The following is a 26,048-nucleotide window of genomic DNA, read 5'->3' as shown; positions in this document are numbered from 1 at the left end:
CTAAACTCATAAAAACAAATATATTTAATTGCACCCATATATATACACAAATGAATAATAAGATTAAGATGGGCAAAATGCAAATACTGTACATTTGAAGAGACTTCAAACTCATGTATATTAAACTTTCTGAACAACTGAAGTTAACTGATTTGGATCCGAAAAAGAAATCCTGCCATTGGGAAAAATGTAAAAATGTGAAGAGCTGTGACTTCTCCACTCTTCAGTTGGCACAACCCCATGTCAGTGGAACCTAAAGCTAATGTGGATGATGAAAAATACCATAGTAGCTATTATACTCTTTATCTTCTGAAATTCCTTTAAACATGTCCACTACCCATCAACCATCTGGATGTATTGGGTTGGGAACTATTTGCCCATGATATACCCCTTCTTAATCCAATGTTTGAAAAAGATTGATTTTAAAAAGTAAAGTTAAAAATTTTTAACTTTTTCTTAATGGTGCCTAAGTTGCTGAGGTTTGTCTATCCTCTGTTAAGTTCCAGAAGATATCCAGTAAATCATGTTAGTTCATATTCCTAAGCATTTAAGAACATGTAGACTAAAATTTGTTCCAAATTTATACAAATAAAATCCACACTGTGGCAATGTCAATAATCTATAACAGACCTTTCTTGTTCAAAGCCAAACACTGTATCAGGTAAGTTATATCTCAATTTTAGTTTTTTTTTAATTTTTTAATGTTTATTTTTGAGAGAGAGAGAGACAGTGTGAGCTAAGGAGGGGCAGAGAGAGAGGGAGACACAGGATCCAAAGCAGGCTCCAAGCTCTGATATGTCAGCACAGAGCCTGGGCGGGGCTTGAACTCACGAGCCATGAGATCATGGCCTGAGCGGAAGTTGGGGCACTTAACCAACTGAGCCACCTAGGCACCCCAATTTTAGTTTTGACCATTACCACCAAAACTATTTCCAACACATGTAACCTGGAAGTGCTAGATACCTAAAACTAACTGAATTTCATTTTTTAAAAATAGAGATTTTCTGGAAAAATAAACAGTTTATAAACTACACTGAAGCTTTTGTGCCTTGAATGTGATACCTTTGGAAATGTAAAACTGTCCATTCCTGAAGGGGGAACACTTTCCCTTACTGCTGCCTCTTGAAGATTCTATATTCTACTTCAGAAGAAATGCCAACATGACCCAAAGCCCTTGACATATCAGTGAAGCAAAAGAGTGCTATCCCAGCGAGGACCTGTGTTTCTAATTCTATAATGTTTTTCCTAGCGTTGCTGCTAGCATACATCTCCAACAATGGAGTGTTAGAGTCTGATATATTCTTCTTGGTGAAGAACTGTTTTGACTATCATCAAGCATCTGAAAACTGAATGTTTCCGGCCTTTGACACTGCCCTATACCTTACATGGTGTTTACAGGTGAAATAGGAACCATGTTGTTGGCACTCTGTGAGCTTAATGATTCCTAAGAACTCACATGAACTGAGCAAATGAGAGAGAAGCATGGCACTATTGATTACACTGATTACCTGTTTTGTGATTCCTCTTGCTACTTCCCAGACTTGCCAGACCCCTGACGACTTCGTGGCTGCCACTTCTCCAGGGCATGTCATAATTGGAGGTTTATTCGCCATTCATGAAAAAATGCTGTCCTCAGAAGACTATCCCAGACGACCAGAAATCCAGAAGTGTGTTGGGTGAGTAAAGCCTCAAAGAACACATTTAAATTTCAAGATTACACTATGAGATTAGGGCATGTAAACATTTACTTGTATTAACATTTAAATTATTTTAATAAAATGTACACTAATATATTTTTAAGTTACATATAGTCATGCGATCCTTCCTTAAAAGAGAAATATATCAGCACTATATGTATAGTCGACCTCCAAGTGCAGAGGCAATGAATGCTTTCCATTAATATATCTATTTCGATTTTGCCTTAAAAAATTCCCTGAAGGCACTTGAGAAAACCATCTGGAGACACTGTAGCCTGTCCACTGCAAGCATACAGAGCACATTTATATTTATATTATTAAAAATAATGTTTATAAACATATTATAAACATATTACAAATATATGTATATTATATATTAAAATTATATTATATTAGTATTATATTATATTATTATATAATATTAATATTATAATGTAATATAATTATATATTAACATTATATTATATAATTATATTATAATATAAATATATTAAAATTAATATATATTAATTTACATTACATTATTTCTATTACGTATTACTTATGTTTATATCATCTACAATATGCATTTTGTTTTAAACATAGATCTATTATTTATTTAGTTCTTTGTTTAAAATAGGCGACATTTAAAATCTCTCTACACCAGCATTTTTGTCAGTGCTACATTCATGTCATTCTTGAAATAATCTAATTCTCTTATGATAAATTGGGATCCTACTTCAACTTAGTGTTCCTTCTTCTTTGATGAACACTTTCGGCTGAAAGCTTGGCTATAAAAAAGACATGTGTCACAGTGTACTAGGGAAAAGTAAAGCTGGGCAGAGGATGTTACAAATGGATTTTCTTTAAGGACAGCAGGATATTTGAATTCTAACTTCAGTCTGGGGACAAACTCATTTTGTAGACTTGGGCAAATCACTTAAATTCTTTGAGTCACAGTTTCCAATTTTCTCTTTTGTAAAATAAGTTCCCGGATAACTTCTAGGGACATGGGCAGCATCAGCTTCTGTTGCTATGGCAATCTGATCAACATGCTTTTTTCCAACTCTGAAATCTTGCTTCTATCTTGATGTTCTTGTATGTAAATTTAACCTCCTTTCCCACTCCCCCCCCTCCTTTTTTCTTTCTTTATCAGAACATATTTACCAAGTGCTCTAAGAATGCTGTCAGATAAAATGTGGTCCCACATCACACTAAGATTCCTTCCTGGCATTCTCCCTAGAAGTTGGGCACTTTGAGCTACTGTTTTCTTAAATGTTGATTATCAGGAATACCAGTGAACACCTCAAAATAATTAATGAAGATTCTCAGAGCACTAAATCAGTACTCAAAAAATGACTGCAGACCTGCAATTATAGGCTAACAATTAAGGATAAAAAATACTAAAAAATCATTGATCTAGTAAGAAAATATATTCTGAAAAAAAATTACTGAATTGAATATCTTTTCACCTTATTGACAATCCCCGAAAGAAACAGTATTCATTTAGCATCAAACAGCTCTATACATATATATTTTTTTAAATATTTATTTATTTATTTATTTATTTATTTTGAGGGGGGGAGGGGGGTTGTGGGGAGCAGAGAGAGAGGGAGACAGAGAATCCCAAGCAGGCTCCACACTGTCAGAGCAGAGACTGACAAGGGCTCGATCTCATGAACTGTGAGATCATGACCAGAGTTGAAATCAGTAGTTAGACGTTTAACCAACTGAGCCACCTAGGTGCCCCAAACAGCTATATATTAAGTGCCTACATTAATGAGGCCGTATTCTAGGTGTTGGGATACTGAAGTGAATACACCAAAGAAATTTAGACTTTCATGGAGCTAGCAGGTGGGGACCCTGAAATCTTATACATATTGTCATACAATTCATTATTTTTGTTACAATTCATTATTTTACCTTTTCTCTCTTTTTTGCTTCTTTTTTCAAATTAAAAACTTAATGCTGATTTGCCACACTTTGCTTTTAGATAGTCTACAATGACAAATAGTATCATTCAAATACTTTATCGTAACTCAGTGAATTAAAAGAAAAGTTAAAAATATCAAAACCCTGAACAATAATATTGTCCTCTATGAATGGATAAAGAAGGCATGGTATATAAACATGTATATATACATATATGTGGAATATTTTTCATCTATAAAAAAGGGATAAAATCTTGCCATTTGCAACAGCATGGATGAGTCTAGGGACTATAATGCTAAGCGAAGTATATCAGTCAGAGAAAGACAAATACTGTAGGATTTCACTCATTTAAGAAACAAAACAAACAAGGGGTGCCTGTGTGTCTCAGTCGGTTAAGCATTTGACTCTTGGTAATGGGTCAAGTCATGATCTTCTAGTGGTGAAATTGAGCCCCCTGTCCAGCTCCATGCTGAGGGTGGAGCCTGCTTGGGATTCTCCTTCTCCCTCGCTCTCTGCCCTTCCCCTGCTCATGTGAGAGCACATTCTCTCTCTCAAAATAAATAAATAATTTTTTTTAAAATTTTTTTCAACGTTTTTATTTATTTTTGGGACAGAGAGAGACAGAGCATGAACGGGGGAGGGGCAGAGAGAGAGGGAGACACAGAATCGGAAACAGGCTCCAGGCTCCGAGCCATCAGCCCAGAGCCCAACGCGGGGCTCGAACTCACGGGCCGCGAGATCGTGACCTGGCTGAAGTCGGACGCTTAACCGACTGCGCCACCCAGGCGCCCCAATAAATAAATTTTTAAAAAAGGAAACAAAACAAATGAATAAAAGAAAAATAGAGACAAACCAAAATATAGACTCAACTATAGAGAACAAACTAATCGCTATCAGAGGGAAGGTGGGTTGGGAGATAGTTGAATAAGTTGAAAGAATTAAGTGTACACTTATCTTTTTTTGAGAGAGAGAGAGACAGAGAGAGAGAAAGTGTGTGTAAGAGTAAGGGAGGGGCAGAGAGAGAGGGAGAGAGAGAATCCCAAGCAGGCTCCACATGGTCAGTGCAGAGTCCTACATGGGGCTTGATCCCATGAACCATGAGATCATGACCTGAGATGAGATCAAGAGTTTGACTCTTAACAAACTGAGCCACCCAAGTGCCCCAAGAGCACATTTATTTTGATGAGCTGACTAATGTATAGAATTGTTGAATCACTACATTGTACACCTGAAACTAATATAACACTGTATGTTAACTATACTGGAATTAAAATAAAATAATAATAATAATATTGTCCTTTAATTATTAAAAAATTGAATCTTTATATTAGATGCTGTTTGTAATCTTTTGTATACAGTGGTGGATGACATAAACTTAACAGCAAAGCAGTAATCAAGCAACTCAGTCCTCTGAAGTAATCGCAAATCAAGAAGTCAACTGGGAAAACCCACTGTAAGAGTAAATAGCTATATTTCAGAACTTAAATAGTGCATTTATCTAGGAGAAAGCTACTGAGCTTATACAGTCTATTTTATATATAATTCTGAAGGTCTTATTAAATTGGTTTCCAATCACAACAGATTATATTAAAAAAAGACAGTCGGCTAGTGAGTCTAAGGAGCAGATACTTGGACGGTGATAAAATGGTGACATCTAACTACAAAAAGGAGCAAAAATCAGACATATCTCCATACTGCAGAATACTAAACTGAGTATTCAAATGATCCCCAAATTAATCAGAAACAAGTTAACTTTTATTCCACAGACTCCATTTGAGAAACTATATACCATTTAGAAAAGTTTCCATCAAGAACTCTTTTAAAATAAAATTTAGGCCCTTTAAGAATTGAGCCTCACTGATTCAGAAATTGTCTATTATAAGGCAGAGATGTGAATCAAATGAGTTACCATCATGTCTAGAGAAGAATTCTATTCTGATTGCTTTAAAAATTTGTTTCTCAACAGGTTTGAAATATCAATTTTTCTTCAAACTCTTGCCATGATTCACAGCATTGAGATGATCAATAATTCAACACTATTATCTGGAATCAAACTGGGGTATGAAATCTATGACACTTGTACAGAAGTCACAGTGGCAATGGCAGCTGCTCTAAGGTTTCTTTCTAAGTTCAACAGCTCCAGAGAAATCATGGAGTTTAAATGTGACTATTCCAGCTACATGCCAAGGGTTAAGGCTGTCATAGGTGCTGGCTACTCAGAAATAACCATGGCTGTCTCCAGGATGTTGAATTTACAGCTTATGCCACAGGTGGGTTTTGTTTTATCCTTGGTTGGTTTTGATCATATTCCTTATTATGAGGGGATCAGGGTAACCCAGAAAACTAGCTGGGGAGTTGCTCTTACTTTAACCTTCTCTTTCTTCAGTTAAAGAAAGGTATGTGCCCTATTATGGATAGTATAGTGGATAGAGCACTAAGGGACTATAGTCGCCCCTCCACCTGCCAAGTGTAGTTTCTGATAGTTTTCAGTGAGATTCGGATAAGATGGAAATCTCTGAGGGCCTCAGCTGCCTTGTTTCTGAAATAACACCAGTTGGGTGCTATGAGGAGACTGAGAAGTAAAGGGACATGGAGGTCAGGGAAGACTTCCTGCAACTTGAATGAGAAAGGACAGCCAAGGGAAGACAAGGAGGGCAGGACAATATCTATGCTGGGAAAGCAGTAAGTCCAAAGTTGAAATGTCCAAAGAATAACAAAAGATCAGTATAGCTAGATCAGTTGTATAGAAAGGAGTGCAGTAAGAAGTGCATTCGCAGAGATAAGCAAGGGCTGGTCATTCAGCATCTTGTAAGCTGTAGTAGGATTTGCATTTTCTTCTGAGTATGGTGGGAAGCTTTTAGCAGAGACTATGGAACTATATATCTCCTTGTAATGCAAGCCAATAAATAATCAAGAAGTAAGCAAAAAGCCCTCTGAAAGCCCTTCACCAAGGTCCTGCATATTACTCAGAGTCAAGCAAGTCGCCTTGGCTTTCACTCTCAATACATTGCTCTGTAGCTCACCAGGTCACTGCTTTCTAGGCTCAAGGAAGATTAGAAGCCAACAGTTATAAAGCAAAAATAATTACAATCAGATCATCAGGAAATGGCCATCTGATAGAAGTGAACAGATAGAAAAATATAAATCATATATTAAATGTGCATAAGAATTTAAAATATATAACTTTCTGGAGTTAGAGTAAATAAGATCTTGTATCCATGAAAGACTCTGAGAGTTCCATTATATAGCCTAGTAAAGTTGATAAAAAAAATTTATATCCATAATGAAAAAAAAACCCAGAATTATTCCCCTAAATATCTCAGAGAGAAGGCTTTGGCTCAAATTGTCTAGACTATGTATAATGCTATAAGAAAAGTACATTATTTTTAACAATGATTATTTCATATAAAAAGGTAATTTCCATGACAGACAACACAAAAGGAAACGGGGCTCACTGCAGGGGACACTGATTTTACAGAAACCCAGGTCTCAAAATACAGATGAGCACAGCAATGCCAGGCACAAAATGGAGGCCAGCATAGCAATGTCAGGAAACTAAAGTTTAGTTACTGTCCACTGTGTGCTAATAAGCATTTCAATTTTCTCCTTTAATCTTCACAAGAATCCTATCATTTCACACGTAAAGAAATATTAACTAAGTTCCCCAAATTTATTGAAGTCAGAATTCTGACAGTTTGTCTGACTCTAAAGCCTACTGACTTTCCACCATACCAGGCAGCTGCTATAAGTAATAGAAAAAAAAAAAAGACTCAGCAAGTGACACAGTGCATTTGCAGCTGTGGCAGGTAGTAATTCTCCCTAGAATAAAATCACCAGAACTGTAAATCAAGCAAAACTCTGTACACATTAGGTAGGTATCTCAAAATGCTATTTGTTTGAGTAGATCAGAGGTCAGAAAACTATAGCATGTAGATCAAATGTGGCTCTTGAGCTATCAAGAAGGGTGTTTACATTTTTTTGAAAGGTTGTAACAAAAAAAGATATGACCGAGACCATATGTGATCAATGAAGCTTAAAATACTTTACACCTGGTCCTTTGCAGAAAAAAGTGTGCTGACCCCTAGACTAGATGATTATTTGGCTGGTTGACTTATTTGACCTAGAATAAAAATCACCAAAGTTGTCAATTAGACAAAATGTTGAACATACCGGGTGTCCTAAAAATGCATTCTGTTTATTTGACTAGCTGCATTTTTCCTATATTTATCTCTAAGTATTTAAATAATATCCACTATTGGCCTTGGCCTGAGATATAAGATAGATATAGATGGATATAGAAGTGTAGATGGAAGCATAAGATAGAGCCTGAACCTTCAGAGAGCTTGTACTATACACAATAGAAATGACTGAAGAGCGATGACTCTAAAGAGTTGGCACACAATTACTAAATGTCATGATTTACACTGTTTCTAAAGCAGAAGTTCATTGAAGGGGAAGAATATAAAAGACCAGAGAATTTAGGAAAAGATTACAGAAATTCACAGAAATGAGAGGGGAACACCCAGTATGAACAGCCACCTGGAGTTCATCAGCACCATAACTAAAAGATTCTGTCAATTTCCAGGTGAGTTATGAATCAACTGCAGAAATCCTAAGTGACAAAATTCGCTTTCCTTCATTTTTACGGACTGTGCCCAGTGACTTCTATCAAACTAAAGCAATGGCCCACCTGATTGAGAAGTCTGGATGGAACTGGATTGGCATCATAGCCACAGATGATGACTATGGACGAATGGCCCTCAACACTTTTGCAGTTCAGACCACAGCAAATAATGTGTGCATAGCTTTCAAAGAAGTTCTCCCAGCCTTCCTCTCAGATAATACCATCGAAGTCAGGATCAATGAGACACTTGAGAAAATCATAGCAGAAGCCCAGGTTAATGTCATTGTGGTATTCCTGAGGCAATTCCATGTTTTCAATCTCTTCAGTAAAGCTCTAGAAAGGAATATAAATAAGATATGGATTGCTAGTGATAACTGGTCAACGGCCACCAAGATTACAACCATTCCTAATGTTAAAAGGATTGGCAAAGTTGTAGGGTTTACCTTTAGAAGAGGGAATATGTCTTCCTTCCATTCCTTTCTTCAAAATCTGCATATATTTCCCAGTGATAATAACAAGGTCTTAAATGAATATGCCACACTCTTGTCTGCTTGTGCATATGTCGAGGACAGTGATTTGAGTCAGTGCATTTCCAACCATTCTCAGGGGACTTTGGCCTACAAGGTTAACAAGGATATAGAAAGGAACTTCTCCCTGAGAAATGATTTCCTGTGGAATTATACTGAGCCAGGCCTTGTTCACAGTATCCAGCTTGCAGTACTTGCTCTTGGTTATGCCATTCGGGATCTCTGCCAAGCTCGCGACTGTCAGAACCCCAACGCCTTTCAACCATGGGAGGTACTAACTCATACATTCAAGAAAATTCCCCTACCATCCTTCCTTTCCTTGCTTCAATTTTCAAGTATTTATATTAACTGTCTTAATCGTATTCCTTTTGAAGGTAGATACATTAAGTGTTCAAATAACATGCATTTCTCTCATTAGCTCTTTGTTCTTGAGGATAATAGAGTTGTTATTTTACCTTCACTACTCTGACCCACTAAAGTAGTGCTCTTTTATTTTCCAAGAAGATCCAGTTGGTAGTATTATTTTTTGTGAGTATATGGATTTGTATTTGATCTTGTAGTTTTTCAGTGCTTCATATGAATTATCTCTTTTAGTGCTCTTGACAAACACAAACCAGGCATGACAAACCAGGCATGTTTAACAGTCATTTTTATTATCACTAAATATTATCAGTCGAAAAACTAAAGCTAGAAACACTAGAAATATTACTCTTGTCTGGATCTTCTGCCTCAATGCCCTCTGTTTTCCATGGGATTTTGTTGGTTTATAGTTGGTTTTTGTTGGTTTAAAGCCTCCAGTTATGACTTTTACTTAGAACAGCCTCCTTAGGACTCCAGTCTTTTCAAATGAACATTGTTAGATAAATCATAACAATTCCTATGATATCTCCGGTTGAAATGAACCACTAATTGTCGGTAAAAGATGTCTTTTCATTTCTTCTCTTTGATTAGTTTGTAGAAACTCAAATTAAAGCTTAATGTGGCTCTTTTTAGTAAAAATTTTCCATTGTGTTTTTTAAATGCCGATAAACAAGACATTTGAAAGCAAATTGTTGCCTTATATGATGATAAATTTTACGCATTAAAAACAGATTTCTCAATACTGTGTACTCAAAGCCAAACTTGTCTGTTTTGATGCAGAATCATGTCCCAAAAATATATTTATTATAAATGTGTAAGGGAAAAGAAGGTGAAAGGAAGTAAGACTCAAGTGTTACCATATACGTGAGTATGCAGGGCAGACTATTTCTACTTTTGTCATTTTTACTTTAGACAGTCCCAATCACAAGCTCCAAGGTCTAAGGTCATCCACTTACATTTCGGTGGATCATGTGATGGTATAGGGTGTTTTAAATTTCTCATTTTAAAACTAGTTTTGATCTTGTAAATGCAAGGCAAAAAAAAACTAATAAGGAGGTAAGACTAGAGATTAGGATTTTTTAAGTTAAAACTATCTAAAAAAAAAAATATATATATATATATATATATGCCTAGCTATTTTAAGATGTCTGTTTGAAAGTATACTCTTTGTAATAGAAAACTTAAATCAGGGATTGATAAAAACTACAAATGAAGTGGACCACAATAATGAAACCACTACATGAAATTTTAAGAATGAGAGGTTGAGAAAGAGTAATAAAAATTAGACAATCCTAGAGGCAGGATAAAGGGGAGGAGACATAAAGAGCCTCTAAGGAAGGATAGATAAAAATAGCAAGGACTATTTATCCACTAAAGATCTGGGAAAGTATTTTAAATCAGGAATGAATCTCAAACATTCTGAGGAAAAGACTTGGGAAAGTATAATCTAAGCAGAGTCTTCTAAAATGTTTTGTTTAAACAGTAGGAGCCTGGGGTTATTCTTTATTCCCTCTGGGAGCCTGGTTACCTAGAAACAAACAGGAAATAGACTGGAAAGGAAGAACATGTGAGTGATTTGCTCTTTTGATCACAACGTGAGTGAACCATATCTGTGCCAGATTCAGTAGGACAAAAAATGCAAATAATTTTTATGAAGAAATCTCCATAGACTTCAAATTTAAAAGATCAGCAGTATCTAGGGTCACTAATCAATGATACATTCCTAAAGATTATTTTGTCCCCTGGTAAGATTCACTAATATCTAAATATTACTTTCTAGATAATTTTATATTCAAATAACTTTAAAGGAGTTTTTCCCAATATTGGGGGACAGTTCTTACTTTGGCTCCACATTTGGTGACACCTATGAGAAGTATTCAGGAAAAGCACAGTCAGGATTGTTTTACTTCAATACAGTTTTGATGTTTCTCAGATGTGCATGAGGATACCACCTCCTTGTTGTAAACAGTGATTTTGGGTTTTTGTTTGTTTGTTTTCCTTTACTTATGATGATATAGAAAGTAGTAAGTGATGCATGTGAGATGACAGATTTATAGTCAAACTACCCATGTGTACATATATTTAGCAAACATTTATTGGATGTCGCAATGCTCTAGTCCAATGTTGAGTGTTGAAAATATTAGGGAAAACAAGACAATTCTCTTCCTGAAGGAGTCATCTGTCCACTGGTGTGTACAATCAACCAATTAAGGAGTTGATTACAATGCAGAATGATGCATTACTATGTTTCATAGAGACACAAAATGGCAGCGAAGCACTTAACTGAGGCAACCAATCCAGTATTAGCAATTCAGAAAACATTCTCCAAAGACCATACGTCTCTGGAGAATATGATGGATGGGTAGGAGTTAGGACACAAATACTCCAGCAAGATCTGAGAAGGGAGGGGAAGTATGGCATCTTCAGGGGTAAGTAAATAGTGTCACAGAATTGGAGTTTCTCGTGGAAACTACAGGTAAATGAAAGTAGAGGAAGGATCCAACATCAGGGTCTAATGAATCAGAGCATCTCAAATTTTGATTTGCAGTTGAATGGCCTGGGAATCTCATATCATGTATCTGCTAATTCTGTGGGGGGATACCTGAGAGTCTGCACTTCTAACAGTCTCTCAGGTGATGTTGATACTGCTAGTCTAGGGACCATCGTTTCAATGGAAAGGCTGCAAACTATGTTTAAAGGTTTGGACTTGATAGAGCAAAGCGAGCCAATTAAATCTATTTTGAGACAGGACAGTGTTCTGATCTGCTTTTCGCTGCAGAAGTAGCATTGCATTTCCACTGTGGTGTGCACTGCTCAGAGGGACACAAGCCTAGAGGCAGAAGGATCAATTTGGTAATCCAGTCACAAAATAAGGATGGCTTATACTCCAGGTATAAGTACTACAAGCACTGTGTGTGACAGTGAGGATGGAGATGCATACATGGTTGTGTAAGAGGAAGAACGAAGAGCATCTGTAGATAGACTGGGTGTAAAAGATGCAAAGAGAAGCAAAGATGCTGCAAGTGATTCACATTTGGACATTTGTTGACTTTGTTGAGAAGGAAACATAAAAATGTAGAGGTTTGGTGGGGAGGAGAAGTATTAAGGATTCTGTTTTGGAGATGTTGAATTCGAAGAACTTATGAGACATTCAGGTGTAGCAACGGAAGAAATGTGTGCTGAGAAGAGAGTGATTTTGAAGTGATAAGGAAAATAATAACTAACAGTTTTTGAGGGCGACTATACCAGGCATTGACATATATGATCTCTAACCTCTATAATATTCTGGTAGGTCCACAGGTTTGTGTTTCTTACACTCCATCTTTTTTTAAAAAAAATTTTTTTAACGTTTATTCATTTTTGAGACAGAGAGAGACAGAGAATGAATGGGGGAAGGTCAGAGAGAGAGGGAGACACAGAATCTGAAACAGGCTGCAGGCTCTGAGCTGTCAGCACAGAGCCCGACGCGGGGCTCAAACTCACGGACCACGAGATCATGACCTGAGCCGAAGTCAGACGCCCAACCGACTGAGCCACCCAGGCGCCCGTCTTACACTCCATCTTAAAGAAGTGTTACCAGTGATGGAGACTTGTGGCAGTTTAGAGACGGACGGGGCCTCCACAATGAGGGTCTGGCCCACGGTCCCCCACACAGTCAGCAGTGAGACTCTCCCAGCCTTAGCCCAGGGTGCTTTCTGCTACGGCACAGAAAATTTCACAGAAGAAAAAGACATGGGTTGGGCACCAGACAGGGATGCAAGGCTGCTTCCTCTGCTCTCTCTAATTCGCCCACAAGCACAGCTTTCTTAGGAAGATGTGGACATTGCAGCAGTCAGGGAAATGGAAAACAGCATTACCAACAACAGCTTAGTTGGTGTGGCCCCCTGGCTTTGTGTTCTCAAAAACAGGTCATTGCCAGACACAGGGTGAATTATATAATCATGAAACGCAAATCTTACTGTTTAATGGTGTCAATTTATAGCGACTTTCAGAGTCTCCATGGAAAATAAATAAATAAGTGCTGGAAAAAGCCTTTAAGAGCTTAGTAACCAGAGCACTGATGTTCAAAACTTACCTTAATCCAGAGCAAACGTTCTGTTTTAATTAACAGGTAACGAATGCACTGTTTTGTCTGCCTCCACCCTCTCTCCTGTGAGAACAAGCATAGTTATGTTGGCTTAGGTACTTCATACACCGTTATCGCTATTTACAGAATGTATATGTGCCAGAAAACCTAATTAAGTGCAGGAAAAAACAAGTAGAAATTATAGTTCAAATTCAAAAGAGGAAAAGGATATGCTTCCTAAAGAACCGAGTTACTAGGGTTTATGTGTGTATTGCTTAAGGAGGGAACAGAAAAAAAAAAAATCAACACACAGGTGGAGGTGGAAACACTGACAGTGGGTCCTTACTTCCTCTTTTATTTTTGTTCCCTTCATATTTTTTCTTCCAGGCAATTGCTAGAAAAAGCTTTTGTTGGTTAATTCCACCATGTTAAATCTGATATCCTGCTTCTTTAAGTCTATTTATTTTGAGACACAGAGACAGTGGAGGAGGGACAGAGAGGGAGGAAGAGAGAGAATCCCAAGCAGGCTCTGCACTGTCAGCTCAGAGCCCAGTACCGGGCTGGAACTCACGAACTGTGAGATCATGACCTGAGCCGAAACCAAGAGGCAGATGCTTAGTTGACTTAGCCACCCAGGTGCCCCTGATATCCTGTTTCTTTAAAGTAATACTAACTATTTTACATTCATTAAGAGAACTAAGAAATCTGCGGAAACATATAATAAAATTAATACATATACTCATATATTTTACTAACGTGACATTTGGTCACTGACCTGCCTATCGTGACTAATATATTTACCTTAAAATATAGCTTGATTTTCTTATAGCCTATTGACCAAAACAAAAATTGAAGGAAAGAAACATTCATAAAAGATGAACTGATAAGGAATAGAAGAATAATTCTATTCGAATAGAATAATTTCTGCCTCGTTCCAGATTTTGCACTCAACAAGAACCACATAACATCATAGACTTAGATGAGTAGGCCCAGTGTGTCCAGAAAGGGTATTTACTTAGCCGTGATTATATATCAAGTTAATGGCGGAGCAGTGTTTTTCTCTCTCCCAGAACAGCGATCTTCCTCTGCAGCACAATCTCAATACAGCTGCCTCATTTGTCAGTAAAACATTTCCTGTCCTAGCTGTTTTACATACAAGTTCTCATGTACGAACTCGGTAACAAGACAAGTAATTTTTCATTGCATTTCTTTCCTCGGAAATTTAAAAAAAAATCATTTTGTGAATTACATTGGAAAGGTCACTTTATGCTCCATCACTGAAATAGATTTGAAAATCACTGAAGATAATAATATCCGTACCTCCAACCAAATGAGTAACAAAGGATGTATTTAGAAGGCAGGTACTGGCAGTACCTTATACCCCGAGCTAAACCTCTCTGGTGGGAGATGTCCTGAGAACAGGGTGCTGTTGTCACTGGACTGTCCCATGTTTGTATGTCTGTCCCCTTAGCCTTCATTTTGTGGATGGTGAGCATAACACCTACTGGTTTGGATTACCCACTCAGGCTTGGCCAAGGATCCAACTGTGACTAGAAGGAAAGAATGAATTTTCCTGCCTCCGGTAGCTCCAGATGACACATAGATAACTGCTTTTGAGTCAGATGGAAAATACAATATGGAGGACTTGAATTAAAATATTGTTAGGTGCAATGGAAAGACCTGAAAGTCAAAATGTGTGTCCTCAGATTAAGTCCACTCACCCCTTTGCTGATGGTGCTCACCTAAGAAAGGAGGAAGATGATCTCTGTTCACTTGTTTCATTGAGTTGTTATGGAGAAGAAGGATATCACACTTCTGAGTATTATCAAGTAATATATGAACGTCAGGTGACATTATTAATAGACTCAAAATATTTTTATTTATTTGCACAATGTCCTTATTAGCTAACTAATAGTGTTAACAGATATTAATATACCCTTTACTAATCTTAATCTGTCCCCAATACTGGGATAAACTCCTTATATGCTTAATTACATATAATCCTTACAATAACCCTATAAGGTAGGTTTCATTTACTTCATTTTACAGATGGGGAACCTGGACCTAGAGAGAAATTTAAGTGTCAAGACCACATCACTAATGAGATATAGAACCTGTATTAGAGCCCAGGCAACTGCCCCAGAGGACCTGTCCTGAAATTCTGCAACGTGAAAAAAATGAAGATCCTCATATTCCAATTTTATAAGCTAGAGAAGCTACTCTCCATAAACATTAACTTGCTTTCTCAGATTCACAGAACAAGACTTTGGCAGAAATAAGGCTAGAATTGTCAAATTGTTGCCAGATAGTTAAGAACCTTCTCAACTAGTTACCATACTCACTGATCCAGAATGTCCTTTTTCTACTTTTAAGTGATATTCCATATAAGGCAGTGTTATAATTGGGATATAATGGATGCATATTTCTATTCATGTTTGTTTCTATTTTCTATTTTATAGTTACTTGATGCACTAAAAAATGTGACATTCACTGATGAAGGGAATTCATTTCATTTTGATGCTCATGGGGATATGAATACTGGATATGATGTTGTGCTCTGGAAGGAGATTGATGGTCACCTGACTATCACCAAGATAGCACAATATGATCTGAAGAATGATGTCTTCGTCATCACAGACCAAGAAACAAAAAATGAGTTCAGAAATCTTAAGGTAATTTTGCGGTAGGCTGCTTATAGCATTCAAATCAAATTAGTACCTCAATTGCAAAAGTCCTTGACCCCACCAGGACCTCCAGTGATCCTACTGCCTGTTTACTGTCCCCATCTTCCCTCCTTAAATGCTATTGTCAACTTGTGTGTCACCCCTTGTACATGCTCTCTTTACCATACTCATTTGACTAGAGCATAATCCTGGTTAAACTCAACTCTTTGCCTAATCAGTAGAGCCCCCATGTAGCTGAACTTGAACTTGGCAAAACAAAAACAAAGCCAAAGCACCTTGTTGACTGTTCTCACTTCAAAGTCATGATCTCTAACCTCCAGTGGGCCCTTAGCGCTGTTGGGCAATCATACTATTACTTTACTTAGTCCATTACCTCACCTACCTTCCTAGATAGCTATTTCAGAATTTTTATTCCCTTTTCTGACCCAACACATCTTCCCCACCTTCACTTTTAGGTGACTTTTCTTCCTATGTCACTAACAAAAGTGAAACACTCAGAAGAGAACAGCAGTGTTCCCCTGCCACCACATCTGTCTTCCATCCAGCACTATGGATGGGCTGTCTGCTCCTGGCCAAGGTCAGCTCCTCCCTTGATCTCTGGATCCCAGCTCTTTACCACTTACTCTGTGATACTGCTCTGGCAATTCTCCACTCTCTCCCACATCCTCAAGTATTTTCTCTTCTCCATTATCTACATAGTGATATAAATATGCTGTTATTCCTTCCATGTTCCAAAAAAAGAATGAAACTCCATTGATCCTCCACTTCTCCTTCTATGTACTGCCCATTCCTCTATTTCTCTTGACGGCAAAACTCCTTGAGAAATTTAAATACATTCACTGGCCCCAATTTCTCTCTTCCCATAATTCTTTTGAACTCTTTCCAATCCATCAAAATTCTTTCTATCTAGTTCACCGATGTTAACAAATCCAAAAATCATCTCACCAATTATTAGTAATTAATTATTCTCCTCTCTGTAAAATGCTCTTTATTGTTCCCACAACACCACAGTCCCTTGATTTTCTTCCTCTGTCTCTGGCCACTATTTCTTAGTCTCCTTTGCTGGCTCCTTATCATTCCAGCTGCCTATAAATATTGGCTTACCCAGAGCTCAGAACTGCTCCTTTCCTGGGTCTACACTTTGCCTTAGTGATCTCATCCAAGCTCATGATTTAAATAATGTCATTCATTAATAGAGAAGGCAGATGACTCCCAGCTTTTTATCTTCTGAAGTTCAATCCTAATAAATATACAACTGTGCAACTGCCATCTCTACCTTGGAGTCTAATAGTCATCTTGACTGATTACCTCCAAAACTGAGCTCCCAAACCTACCCTCATCTCAATAAATGGCAATTTCCTTTTAGTTGTTCATGGAAAAACCTGGTGGAATCCTTGTCATGCTTCATATCCAATCTAAGTTTCACTTTCAAAATGGGCCTAGAATCTTACCACCTTTTGTTCTCTACTCCACTGCTACTACTCCAGTCCAAGCTACAATCACCTGTCACCCAGAATAAGACAGTAGTCTTCTAACTGCTCTCTGTTTCCACTCTTACTCACTGTGGTCTATTCTTAAAGCAGCAGACAGAGTAATCCTATAAACTATAATACTCTACTCAAAACACTCCCATACATCCTGTTTCTTTTAGGGTAAAAGCCAATATCTTTAAAAACCTTACATGACCTGCCACCAGGACCTACCTGACCTCATCTCCTACTACCTTCCCCTCCCCCTTGCCTCTTCTTCCAACCCCACAAGATTTCTTGCTCTTCCATATGTACCTTCCTTTCTCCTAGCTCAAGTCCAAAACATCATATAATCCCAAATCTTTTGCTATCCCAAAGTAATTAATACCAGACTTTAGAACGTCTTTGCTGTATCTTATGATAAGGGAAGAGAATACTTCTCCTTTACCCCCAGTGATGTCCTGCCTACTGACAACCTAGATCAGGAATAACTGTGTTGAGAAGAAGAAAACCACCATTGTGGACTCAGGGGTACTGAATCTTGGCTACTTTTTCTTTCCCAGCCAGATCATTTTCATCTCCCAGAGAAAAGACCAGTTAGCTTAGTCATTGGATTGTGTTCCTGGCTCAGGAATAGCTATTAAGAGAATCTAGAGAAAGCTTCATTTACCCATTCTGCTTTGGTATCTCGAAAGGTAAGACAGTAACAGATTTACGTCACAAGTTATGCATGAGAAAGGGACTGTGAATGGGAAAAAAAAGCATAGCTGAAGTACAAAGAATTATTAGTTAAATTGGAAACTGAGCGCTCCGTAAAATTAGGATGCTACATATGATTTACATTGTGACATGCCTAATTATAACCTAAAATATTATTTATATATCTAGGGTTACCTTTTTCACTAATACTTTAATAGCTTTAAGTTCAAAATTTCCACTCTTTTGTATTTAAGCTTAGACTGGACAAAGTCCTTGGACAGCATGATTAATAACCTTCCTCTAAAGAATATAAAAGTGTCCATTAAGTTACTATTTTTCATATATAGTTGAACTCTTTATACAACACATGACTGGAAATTTCCAGGCCATGATTTCCTTCTTTAGTTCCATCACTACACATTTGTTCCTCTGCTAGGGACTTTCTGAAAGAGCTAATTTCCCTTATTTGCTTTCAGAAGTTATTAAGGTGACAAAAGTACTTCTTCCTAAGGCAGCTTCACTACCTGAGGTATCTTCTGCTTTTTAAACTTGTTCACATGCCTCCAGATGACAAAACAATTCTATTGTGCTTTTTAAAAACAAGAGAGGGAGAGACCAAAATACTAGTTAGTAAATGTATCTTTAAATCAATCAAGGTTAGTTAGGAAAATAAATCTTTTAAAAATATACTTGAAATTTCTTTCACTTTGCAGCAAATTCAGTCTAAATGCTCCAAGGAGTGCAGTCCTGGGCAAATGAAGAAAACTACAAGAAGTCAACATATCTGCTGCTATGAATGTGTGAACTGTCCTGAAAATCACTACAGTAACCAGACAGGTAATTATAGTCACTACACCATGTACAGTGAATCACCGGAAACATTTCTCCTAGGCTGACTATTTTTTTTACATGAATCCTATTTTGGCTTACATTTTCATTTTAAAAAAAAAAGCATCTCATGCTCTTGCTAGATTAAATTCCAGTAAAATTTCATTTTATCTTGGAATTTGCTCTATTATATCAGCAGATGCACAACCAATACCTAATAGAGACATAAAAGTAACTTCACTTCCAAGGGAAGATGTCATCTGCTCAACTAGACTTCCTCTCTTGCATCTTTCAAAACAACGTGATTTATCCACCAGTTTTTGTCCATATATCCCCCACATGGACATGCTGGTCTTGTAACTGGGGCACAATAACTATAATTAAATAAGTGGTGAATTAGCTAAACTGAGCATGATAAAAACCCAGGGGTGTGCATACCCTGGAGATCTCATTATTCCTACCAAAAGGCAGCAAACAGAAAAGACTAAAAAAACAAACAAACAAACAAAAAAACGTCTTCTGTGAGACAAGGGGATAAACTATTAACAAAGATGAGCTGCTACTAACTGATTATTTGCCTAACGTGTCTTTAACAATTTCACAAGATCAGTGCAAAATATACAAAGTAAAGAACAAGGTCAGCAGCCTCAGGGTCTTAAAAGGAGCAATCAGCAGTTTCCCTGGAGTCAAATTTTGACTTCAAAATCCATACTTTAAAAGCATCGTATTCCCTTGTTTATTGTCGCATCCCTACTCATCTATAAAAGTTGTGAACCTGAGAACTGGAACAGCTCTCAGATGCTGACTCTTTTTTCTCACTGCCTCCAAGGGGAGAAGTATTGCAATATAAACGTTCCAATAGTCTTGTTCTGTGGCTATCTCACAAAAATGCTGCTTCTCCTAACCTGAGATGGGCTCTGCTGTGCAAACAATTAGGTAATTGTGGGGGAGAGAGATTTTCCAGGCAATGTCTACCAACTGTCTGCCGAGTGGGATAAATAAAAACGCTGAAAGAGTGTGTCGCATTTATTTCCCATAAAGACACACAAAAGTTTTCAAAATACAGTTTGGGCTGTCTTTTGATAACCAAGGCAAGAATAAGTGTAGAAGACTGCTTTTCCTTTGGAGGAAAAGCAAAGATTTAGGGTGATATGAAAAGACATCATCTCCTGTCTTTCTCTATGTCTCCAGCACACAACTCTCGTACGTAGACAAGGCCATTAAACGTTCGCCAAACAAGCGAAGAAAATGGCACACGGTAGCAGTGGCAGTTAGGGGAGGACAGAGAAGAACCGCTTTTGTAGGGAAACAGGGTTTGGAAAGAGGAAGAGGCTGGAGAGGTAATGAAGTTCATAAACAGAAACACAACCTGACTTTGAGGTTAACAAAGAAGGGAACGCAGGCCCTATATAAAAATGAATGGGCACTGTGGAGTATTCTCAGATGGATGCCCAGGGAGCACCTTTTGGCAATACGGGGGACCCCACCTTTAAGGGGTGAAAATGGAGAGCAAATGCAATCACACTCCCAGGGACTCCACTCTGATATCAACTCTTCCTTCTCTGCCATCAGAATAAGCCAAAATCAGTTTTAAGCTTATCACTGCACATGTGAGTTTACTGACATGTTTACTGACAAGTTTACTGACTTCCTAGAGAAAAAAAAATAAACTTTAATTTTTCATCAACTGAAGTGGTTACAATCCTGTGTTATCTCACTTTTAGAGAGCTTTTAGGGTGACCCAGCCATATTTTCTCTGCTTTTAAAAGAACTGCAGCCTTATTTATAATAGCAGTTCTCACTACATTTAGTGTCTACTATGTGTAACACTCCACACAAAGAAGTTTACATTTATTCTGGGCATCGAATGCAGCACCCCAGTGAGGCAGAGCCTTTTTTTTTTTTTTTGCGTTTTTAAAGATTTGAAAATAGACTCAGAAATTTCAATTCACTTAGTCAAGATTAAGGGAATTATAAGTGATAGAGAAAGGGACTTGAGATACATTTGATTCCAAAGCCCTTCTTTTTTTTTTTAAGTTTATTTATTTATTTTTGAGAGGGCAAGGGGCAGAGGGAGAGAGAATCCCAAGCAGGCTGTGTGCTGTCAGCTCAGAGACTGACGCGGGGCTTGATCTCATGAACCCTGAGATCATTATCTGAGCTGAAACCAAAGTTGGATGCTTAACCAGCTGAGCCACCCAGGCGCCCATATTTCAAAGCCCTTTTTAACAGAGTCCCTGAACTGCCACCTATAATAGCAAGCTCATAAGAGGCTGGCATCTATCTTGAGTATATGGATTCCCTTAAGACTCACAGCCCAGCTGGGTTTTTGCTTTCTCTTCCCCTCTTTTTCTTCCCTCACCCTCACACTTTCTCTCAACTTCTTTTGGGTTCTTTTGGGTTCTGTCAACCAATGTGACAATTATCTATATCCCTTAGTAATAGTCCGCACTATTACTAAGGAGTCTCATTTGTAGCATCATTGTGGACAATCAATCACCTGGCTTAAATGTTTGCAATGTAACTGAATCTCTGTCTTTTAGATATGGATCACTGCCTTTTATGTAACAACGAAACTCAGTGGGCCCCTGTAAGGAGCACAGCATGCTTTGAAAAGGAAGTGGAGTATCTCAGTTGGAATGACTCCTTGGCCATACTGCTCCTGGCCCTCTCCCTACTAGGAATCATGTTTGTTCTGGCCATTGGCATAATATTTACAAGAAACCTGAACACGCCTGTTGTGAAATCGTCTGGGGGATTGCTGGTCTGCTATGTGATCCTTCTCTGTCATTTCCTCAACTTTGCCAGCACAGGCTTTTTCATTGGAGAACCACAAGACTTCACATGTAAAACCAGGCAGACGTTTTTTGGTGTGAGCTTCACTCTCTGCATCTCCTGCATTTTGGTGAAGTCCCTGAAAATTCTGCTAGCCTTCAGCTTCGACCCCAAGTTGCAGAACTTCCTGAAGTGCCTCTATAAACCCATCCCCATCATCTTCACTTGCACAGGTATCCAGGTTGCCATTTGCACAATCTGGCTAATCTTTGCAGCACCTGCTGTGGAAGAGAATGTCTCCTTGCCCAGAGTCATTATCCTGGAATGTGAGGAGGGATCCATCCTTGCATTTGGCATCATGCTGGGCTATATTGCCATCCTGGCCTTCATTTGCTTCATATTTGCCTTCAAAGGCAGGAAACTACCCGAGAATTACAATGAAGCCAAATTCATAACTTTTGGCATGCTCATTTATTTCATAGCTTGGATCACATTCGTCCCCATCTATGCTACCACATTTGGCAAATATTTACCAGCTGTGGAGATTATCGTTATTTTAATATCGAACTATGGGATCCTGTGTTGCACATTCTTCCCGAAATGCTATGTCATTCTTTATAAGCAGGAGACTAACACAAAATCTGCCTTTCTCAAGATGATTTACAGTTACTCTTCCCACAGCGCAAGCAGCCTTGCCATGAGTCACGTTTCCCTGGACTCCTCTAGCAGCAACATCACAGCGACCAATCCCAGCTCCGGTGGCAGGCCTGCAGCCTGGCAGGAAAGCAGGGATATCCGGGCACAGGCATTTGCACACACACGCAGAGAAAACGCTGCAAGTATGTCTAAAACTTGGCCTCGGAAAAGAATTTCAAGTATTTGAAGGAGTCCTTAAGAAATGGCATGTTCTGGAATAAAATGTCTCCAGGGTCTCTGTGTTTAAAATGTGCATTTGTTTCCCAACAAATATATTCTATGTGTTTCTTCACTGCCACCGTGTTCACCAATTTTTGGTTGAACACTCCCTCTGTCCAACCACTTCTTTAACAAAGAAAATAGTACCCTCAGCCTGGAAATGCCTTCATTCCTTATCACCTCCATCTGTCTCCATCTTTATCTCCTTCTTCTTAGACACACAGTTAAAGGTCTCTTCCCTATTTGAAATTAGCCCATCATATATCATGCTCATTGTGTCCTCTATCTCCTCTTCTCAGACCTTTTCATATGGGTCCTCCTTCTGCCCTAAGCATCTTTATCTTCCCACCTCCAGGGTTCAGTTCAGTTGAACAAGCATTTGAGCAGTTACCATGAGCCAGGTGACATGCTAAATACAAAAGCACAAGGAGGATCAAAGCATCATTTCTGACCTCAAGGAGTTCAAAACCCAGGAAGACAGTCACATACAGATATCATCATTTGAGTGTGGGCATTTCTATGATTGTCTTGTGCAGATGGCACTGTGACAGGATAGTGAAGGGGGGACTTAGCCACCCTGGGGGATGATGAGAGAGCTTCAAAGAAAGCTAAATGTGGGATATGATGTTTAGGGGGAGTCTTGAAAGATGAGTAAGAGCTAATCAAAGAAAGTCAGAAAGCTGTTCTAGAAAAGGGGGGAAAGCAAGGAGCAGCAACAGGAAGTGTGTCAAGAAGGTGTGCCAGGGGGAGTACAGTCATTTGGTATTACTAGAGAGGAGTCTTCTTTTGGATGTAGAGATTACATCATGAATGAATACCATAGACTGGAGTTATTTTTTTAAGTTTATTTATTTATTTTTAAAGAGAGAGAGAGAGAAGAAGAGGGACAGAGAAAGAGAAGAGAGACAGAATCTGAAGCAGGCTCCACACTGCCCGTGTGGAGCCCAATGAGGGGCTTGATGTCATGAACCATGAGTTCATGACCTGAACCGAAATCAAGAGTCAAATGCCTAACCAACTGAGCCACCCAGGCATCTGTGGAGTTCTTTTGTAAGGAACTTAGGTCTTTATTTTGTGGTAAGAAAGTCATAAAAGCATCTGGCAGAAAGATGACAGGTTCAAAGTCCCATTTTAGGAAGATCACTTTAATATAGGGTAGAGGATGGAGTCTAATTGGGATAGGATTAGGATCTACACCAGGGAATAAAGAATATGAATATGTATTCTGCTATATAAGAAGTGGTAATTTACCTGAAATAGTTGGTGAGAGATGAAGTATAAGCTTCTAGTTTGGTTTATTGAAGGAAATGTGCAGTGCAGGAAAAAGACTGGTTTAGAGTAATTTCAAGATATATCAAGCATTCATATGGATCTAAGACTCTGAGCTCAGGGGATAGGTCAGGGCGGGTGATGAGGATTTGAATGCCATGTTCACAATGCTGCCCATCCTTGTATAACAGATAAACATACAAAATAGCATTGTCTCCAATCTTGACATTCTCTTTAACTACAACCCTATTTCTCCTTCCTCTTCACAACTGAATGTTAAGGAATAGTGTCCTTATTGACTTTTGACCCACTGAACCTACTGATATCTGGCTTCTAGTTTCACCACTCTGCCAAAATAGTTCAGAGAAAGTTGCCTGTGAATTTTTATCTGTCAGATTCAATGGTCATTTTTAAGCTTTCACCTCCCTTGAATCTGATAGGCATTTGTGGTATAATTCCTCCTCCTTGAAATTCTCCTTCTTCATTCCCTACATGATTTTCTAAAGCTTTCAATTATTCAAGACTCTTCAATCTGATGCAAAGGCTCTTTTGGTTCTATTCTGGCATCCTGACCATGTGTCTTCCTCCATGTGGCTCTTGAATGTGGGTATTCACCAGAGTTCCACACTCAGTCTAAATCATACTCCCTCACTACAATATCATCCATCTTCGTATATTAACTTTGCCCTAGATAACTCCCCAAACCACATCTCTGGTCCAGGTCACTCTAACCAGCCCACCTACTGTCCCTTGTATTTTGACTTATCAAGGACAATCCATCATTTCCTTCTCCTGGCTCCTCCTCCTTTTTTCCATTTCTCAGCATGTCGTACCACATGTGGACTCACTGGAACCCTGAGGTTCATCCTATTCATCTTCGACTCTACCATCTGCTTCACCCTTCTACACCTTTAATTCATTACCTGTTATCTTCTAACTCCTGAATTTTTTCAGAACTTTGCCAAGATCTCTATTCCTGTTATTATTTTCTTAATCTAGGCCCCTTACCATCTCTTTCATAGATGGTTACGATAGCTTCCTAATTTGATCCTGGTCTCTCATTTTATTTCAAACGTAGAGAAGGTCTCCCTAAGCCTTCCGCTCGCTTCCACTTGATGTATTTCTAGAATAAAAACCTCTTTATGTTACTTAGTTGTCTTAAAACCTGCAGTAAGTCAAAACTCTTTATCCTGACACTCAGGCTCTCCAAGTCCAGTATCAACTGCTGTCCCTTCCTACCTTGTATGTTACCCTTGAGAAATGGCCACCTTCTGGTGATTGTACACACACCATGCTGCTCCATGCCTCAGAATCTGCCTCTCCTCTTGGCCTTGGTGTCCTTTCTGCCCTGTCCTCCTGGAACACTCTAGCTAATCCACCAGACACAATTCTAGCATCTCTCCTTCTACCAGGCCTTATTTTCTGCCTCCGTCACTGCACCTGTTACATTCTATTGCATTTACTTGTTTTTATTTTAATTTACACAACTAACATTTACCAAGGGCCTACCAGGTAACAGGCATGATTTTATGCATGGGGAATATACAATGATAAAATCCAGACATGTTGTCTCCTCTCAAGGAGTTTACATTCTGGTGTTTTCACCATTTTACAGCGAGCAATCAGTTCTTTTGGAGCAATGCTTTCAGCTGTCCTTTCCTCTCTACTGCCACGGCTATCATCATCACAGTTTAGGCCCTCATGACTCCACACCTCTGTTGCTGAAACAGTCCAAACTAGTTTCTACCCCAAGATTCCTCTTCTAATATATAGAATACATCATCACAGATCAATCTTTTTCAAGTTAGTTCCAAAGTTATTCTCCTATTCAGAAAAATTTAATAATCTCCTATCATTTTCAGAGTTAAGTTAAATTCCCCTACCTTCCTAAGAAGGATCTTCCACAGTCTTATCCCAACATGGATTGAATGTTAAACACACACACACACACACACACACACACACACACACACAAGACATTAATCCTAGTTTACTGCTTATCCTAAATGTATTCATATATAACATTGTGAAAACGACTCATAAAATTGTTAAGGGTAAAAAATATCCTGATGTACATGAAAGTGTTAAGAAAAGAGTATTCTGTTTGTGATTTCACTGACTCATTGCTCTGTTGATATGAAAACAGTTTTGACATGACAGCAAAGCTATAGGAGAGCTTCCAGATTCTTGAGTGTGATCACACAAAACAGAAATCTCAGCACTG

At 38.3% G+C, this 26,048-nt stretch overlaps 1 protein-coding gene across 1 annotated transcript; it reads left to right on the top strand.

Moving 5' to 3' along the window:
- Positions 1-1,461: 1,461 nt before the first annotated feature.
- Positions 1,462-23,432, top strand: GPRC6A (G protein-coupled receptor class C group 6 member A). Its single transcript, XM_043592196.1, has 6 exons — positions 1,462-1,676; positions 5,575-5,878; positions 8,194-9,030; positions 15,645-15,857; positions 18,751-18,874; positions 21,409-23,432. The coding sequence occupies exons 1-6, from the start codon at positions 1,483-1,485 to the stop codon at positions 22,521-22,523; spliced, it is 2,787 nt and encodes a 928-aa protein (XP_043448131.1). The 5' UTR covers positions 1,462-1,482; the 3' UTR covers positions 22,524-23,432.
- The last annotated feature ends 2,616 nt before the right edge of the window (positions 23,433-26,048 follow it).

This window comes from Prionailurus bengalensis, chromosome B2 (assembly GCF_016509475.1).
Source record: "Prionailurus bengalensis isolate Pbe53 chromosome B2, Fcat_Pben_1.1_paternal_pri, whole genome shotgun sequence".
Classification (NCBI taxonomy): domain Eukaryota; kingdom Metazoa; phylum Chordata; class Mammalia; order Carnivora; family Felidae; genus Prionailurus; species Prionailurus bengalensis.
Note: the sequence above shows the minus strand (reverse complement) of the source record. Positions and strands in the feature narration are given on the sequence as shown.

What these genes read in the sequence shown, in the direction of transcription:
- GPRC6A (XM_043592196.1), top strand. Translation starts at nt 1,483, where the DNA reads ATGGCACTATTGATTACACTGATTACCTGTTTTGTGATTCCTCTTGCT. An exon ending in ACGCCTTTCAACCATGGGAG is followed by an intron (nt 9,031 to 15,644) that starts GTACTAACTCAT and finishes TCTATTTTATAG; the next exon opens with TTACTTGATGCACTAAAAAA. An exon ending in TCACTACAGTAACCAGACAG is followed by an intron (nt 18,875 to 21,408) that starts GTAATTATAGTC and finishes TCTGTCTTTTAG; the next exon opens with ATATGGATCACTGCCTTTTA.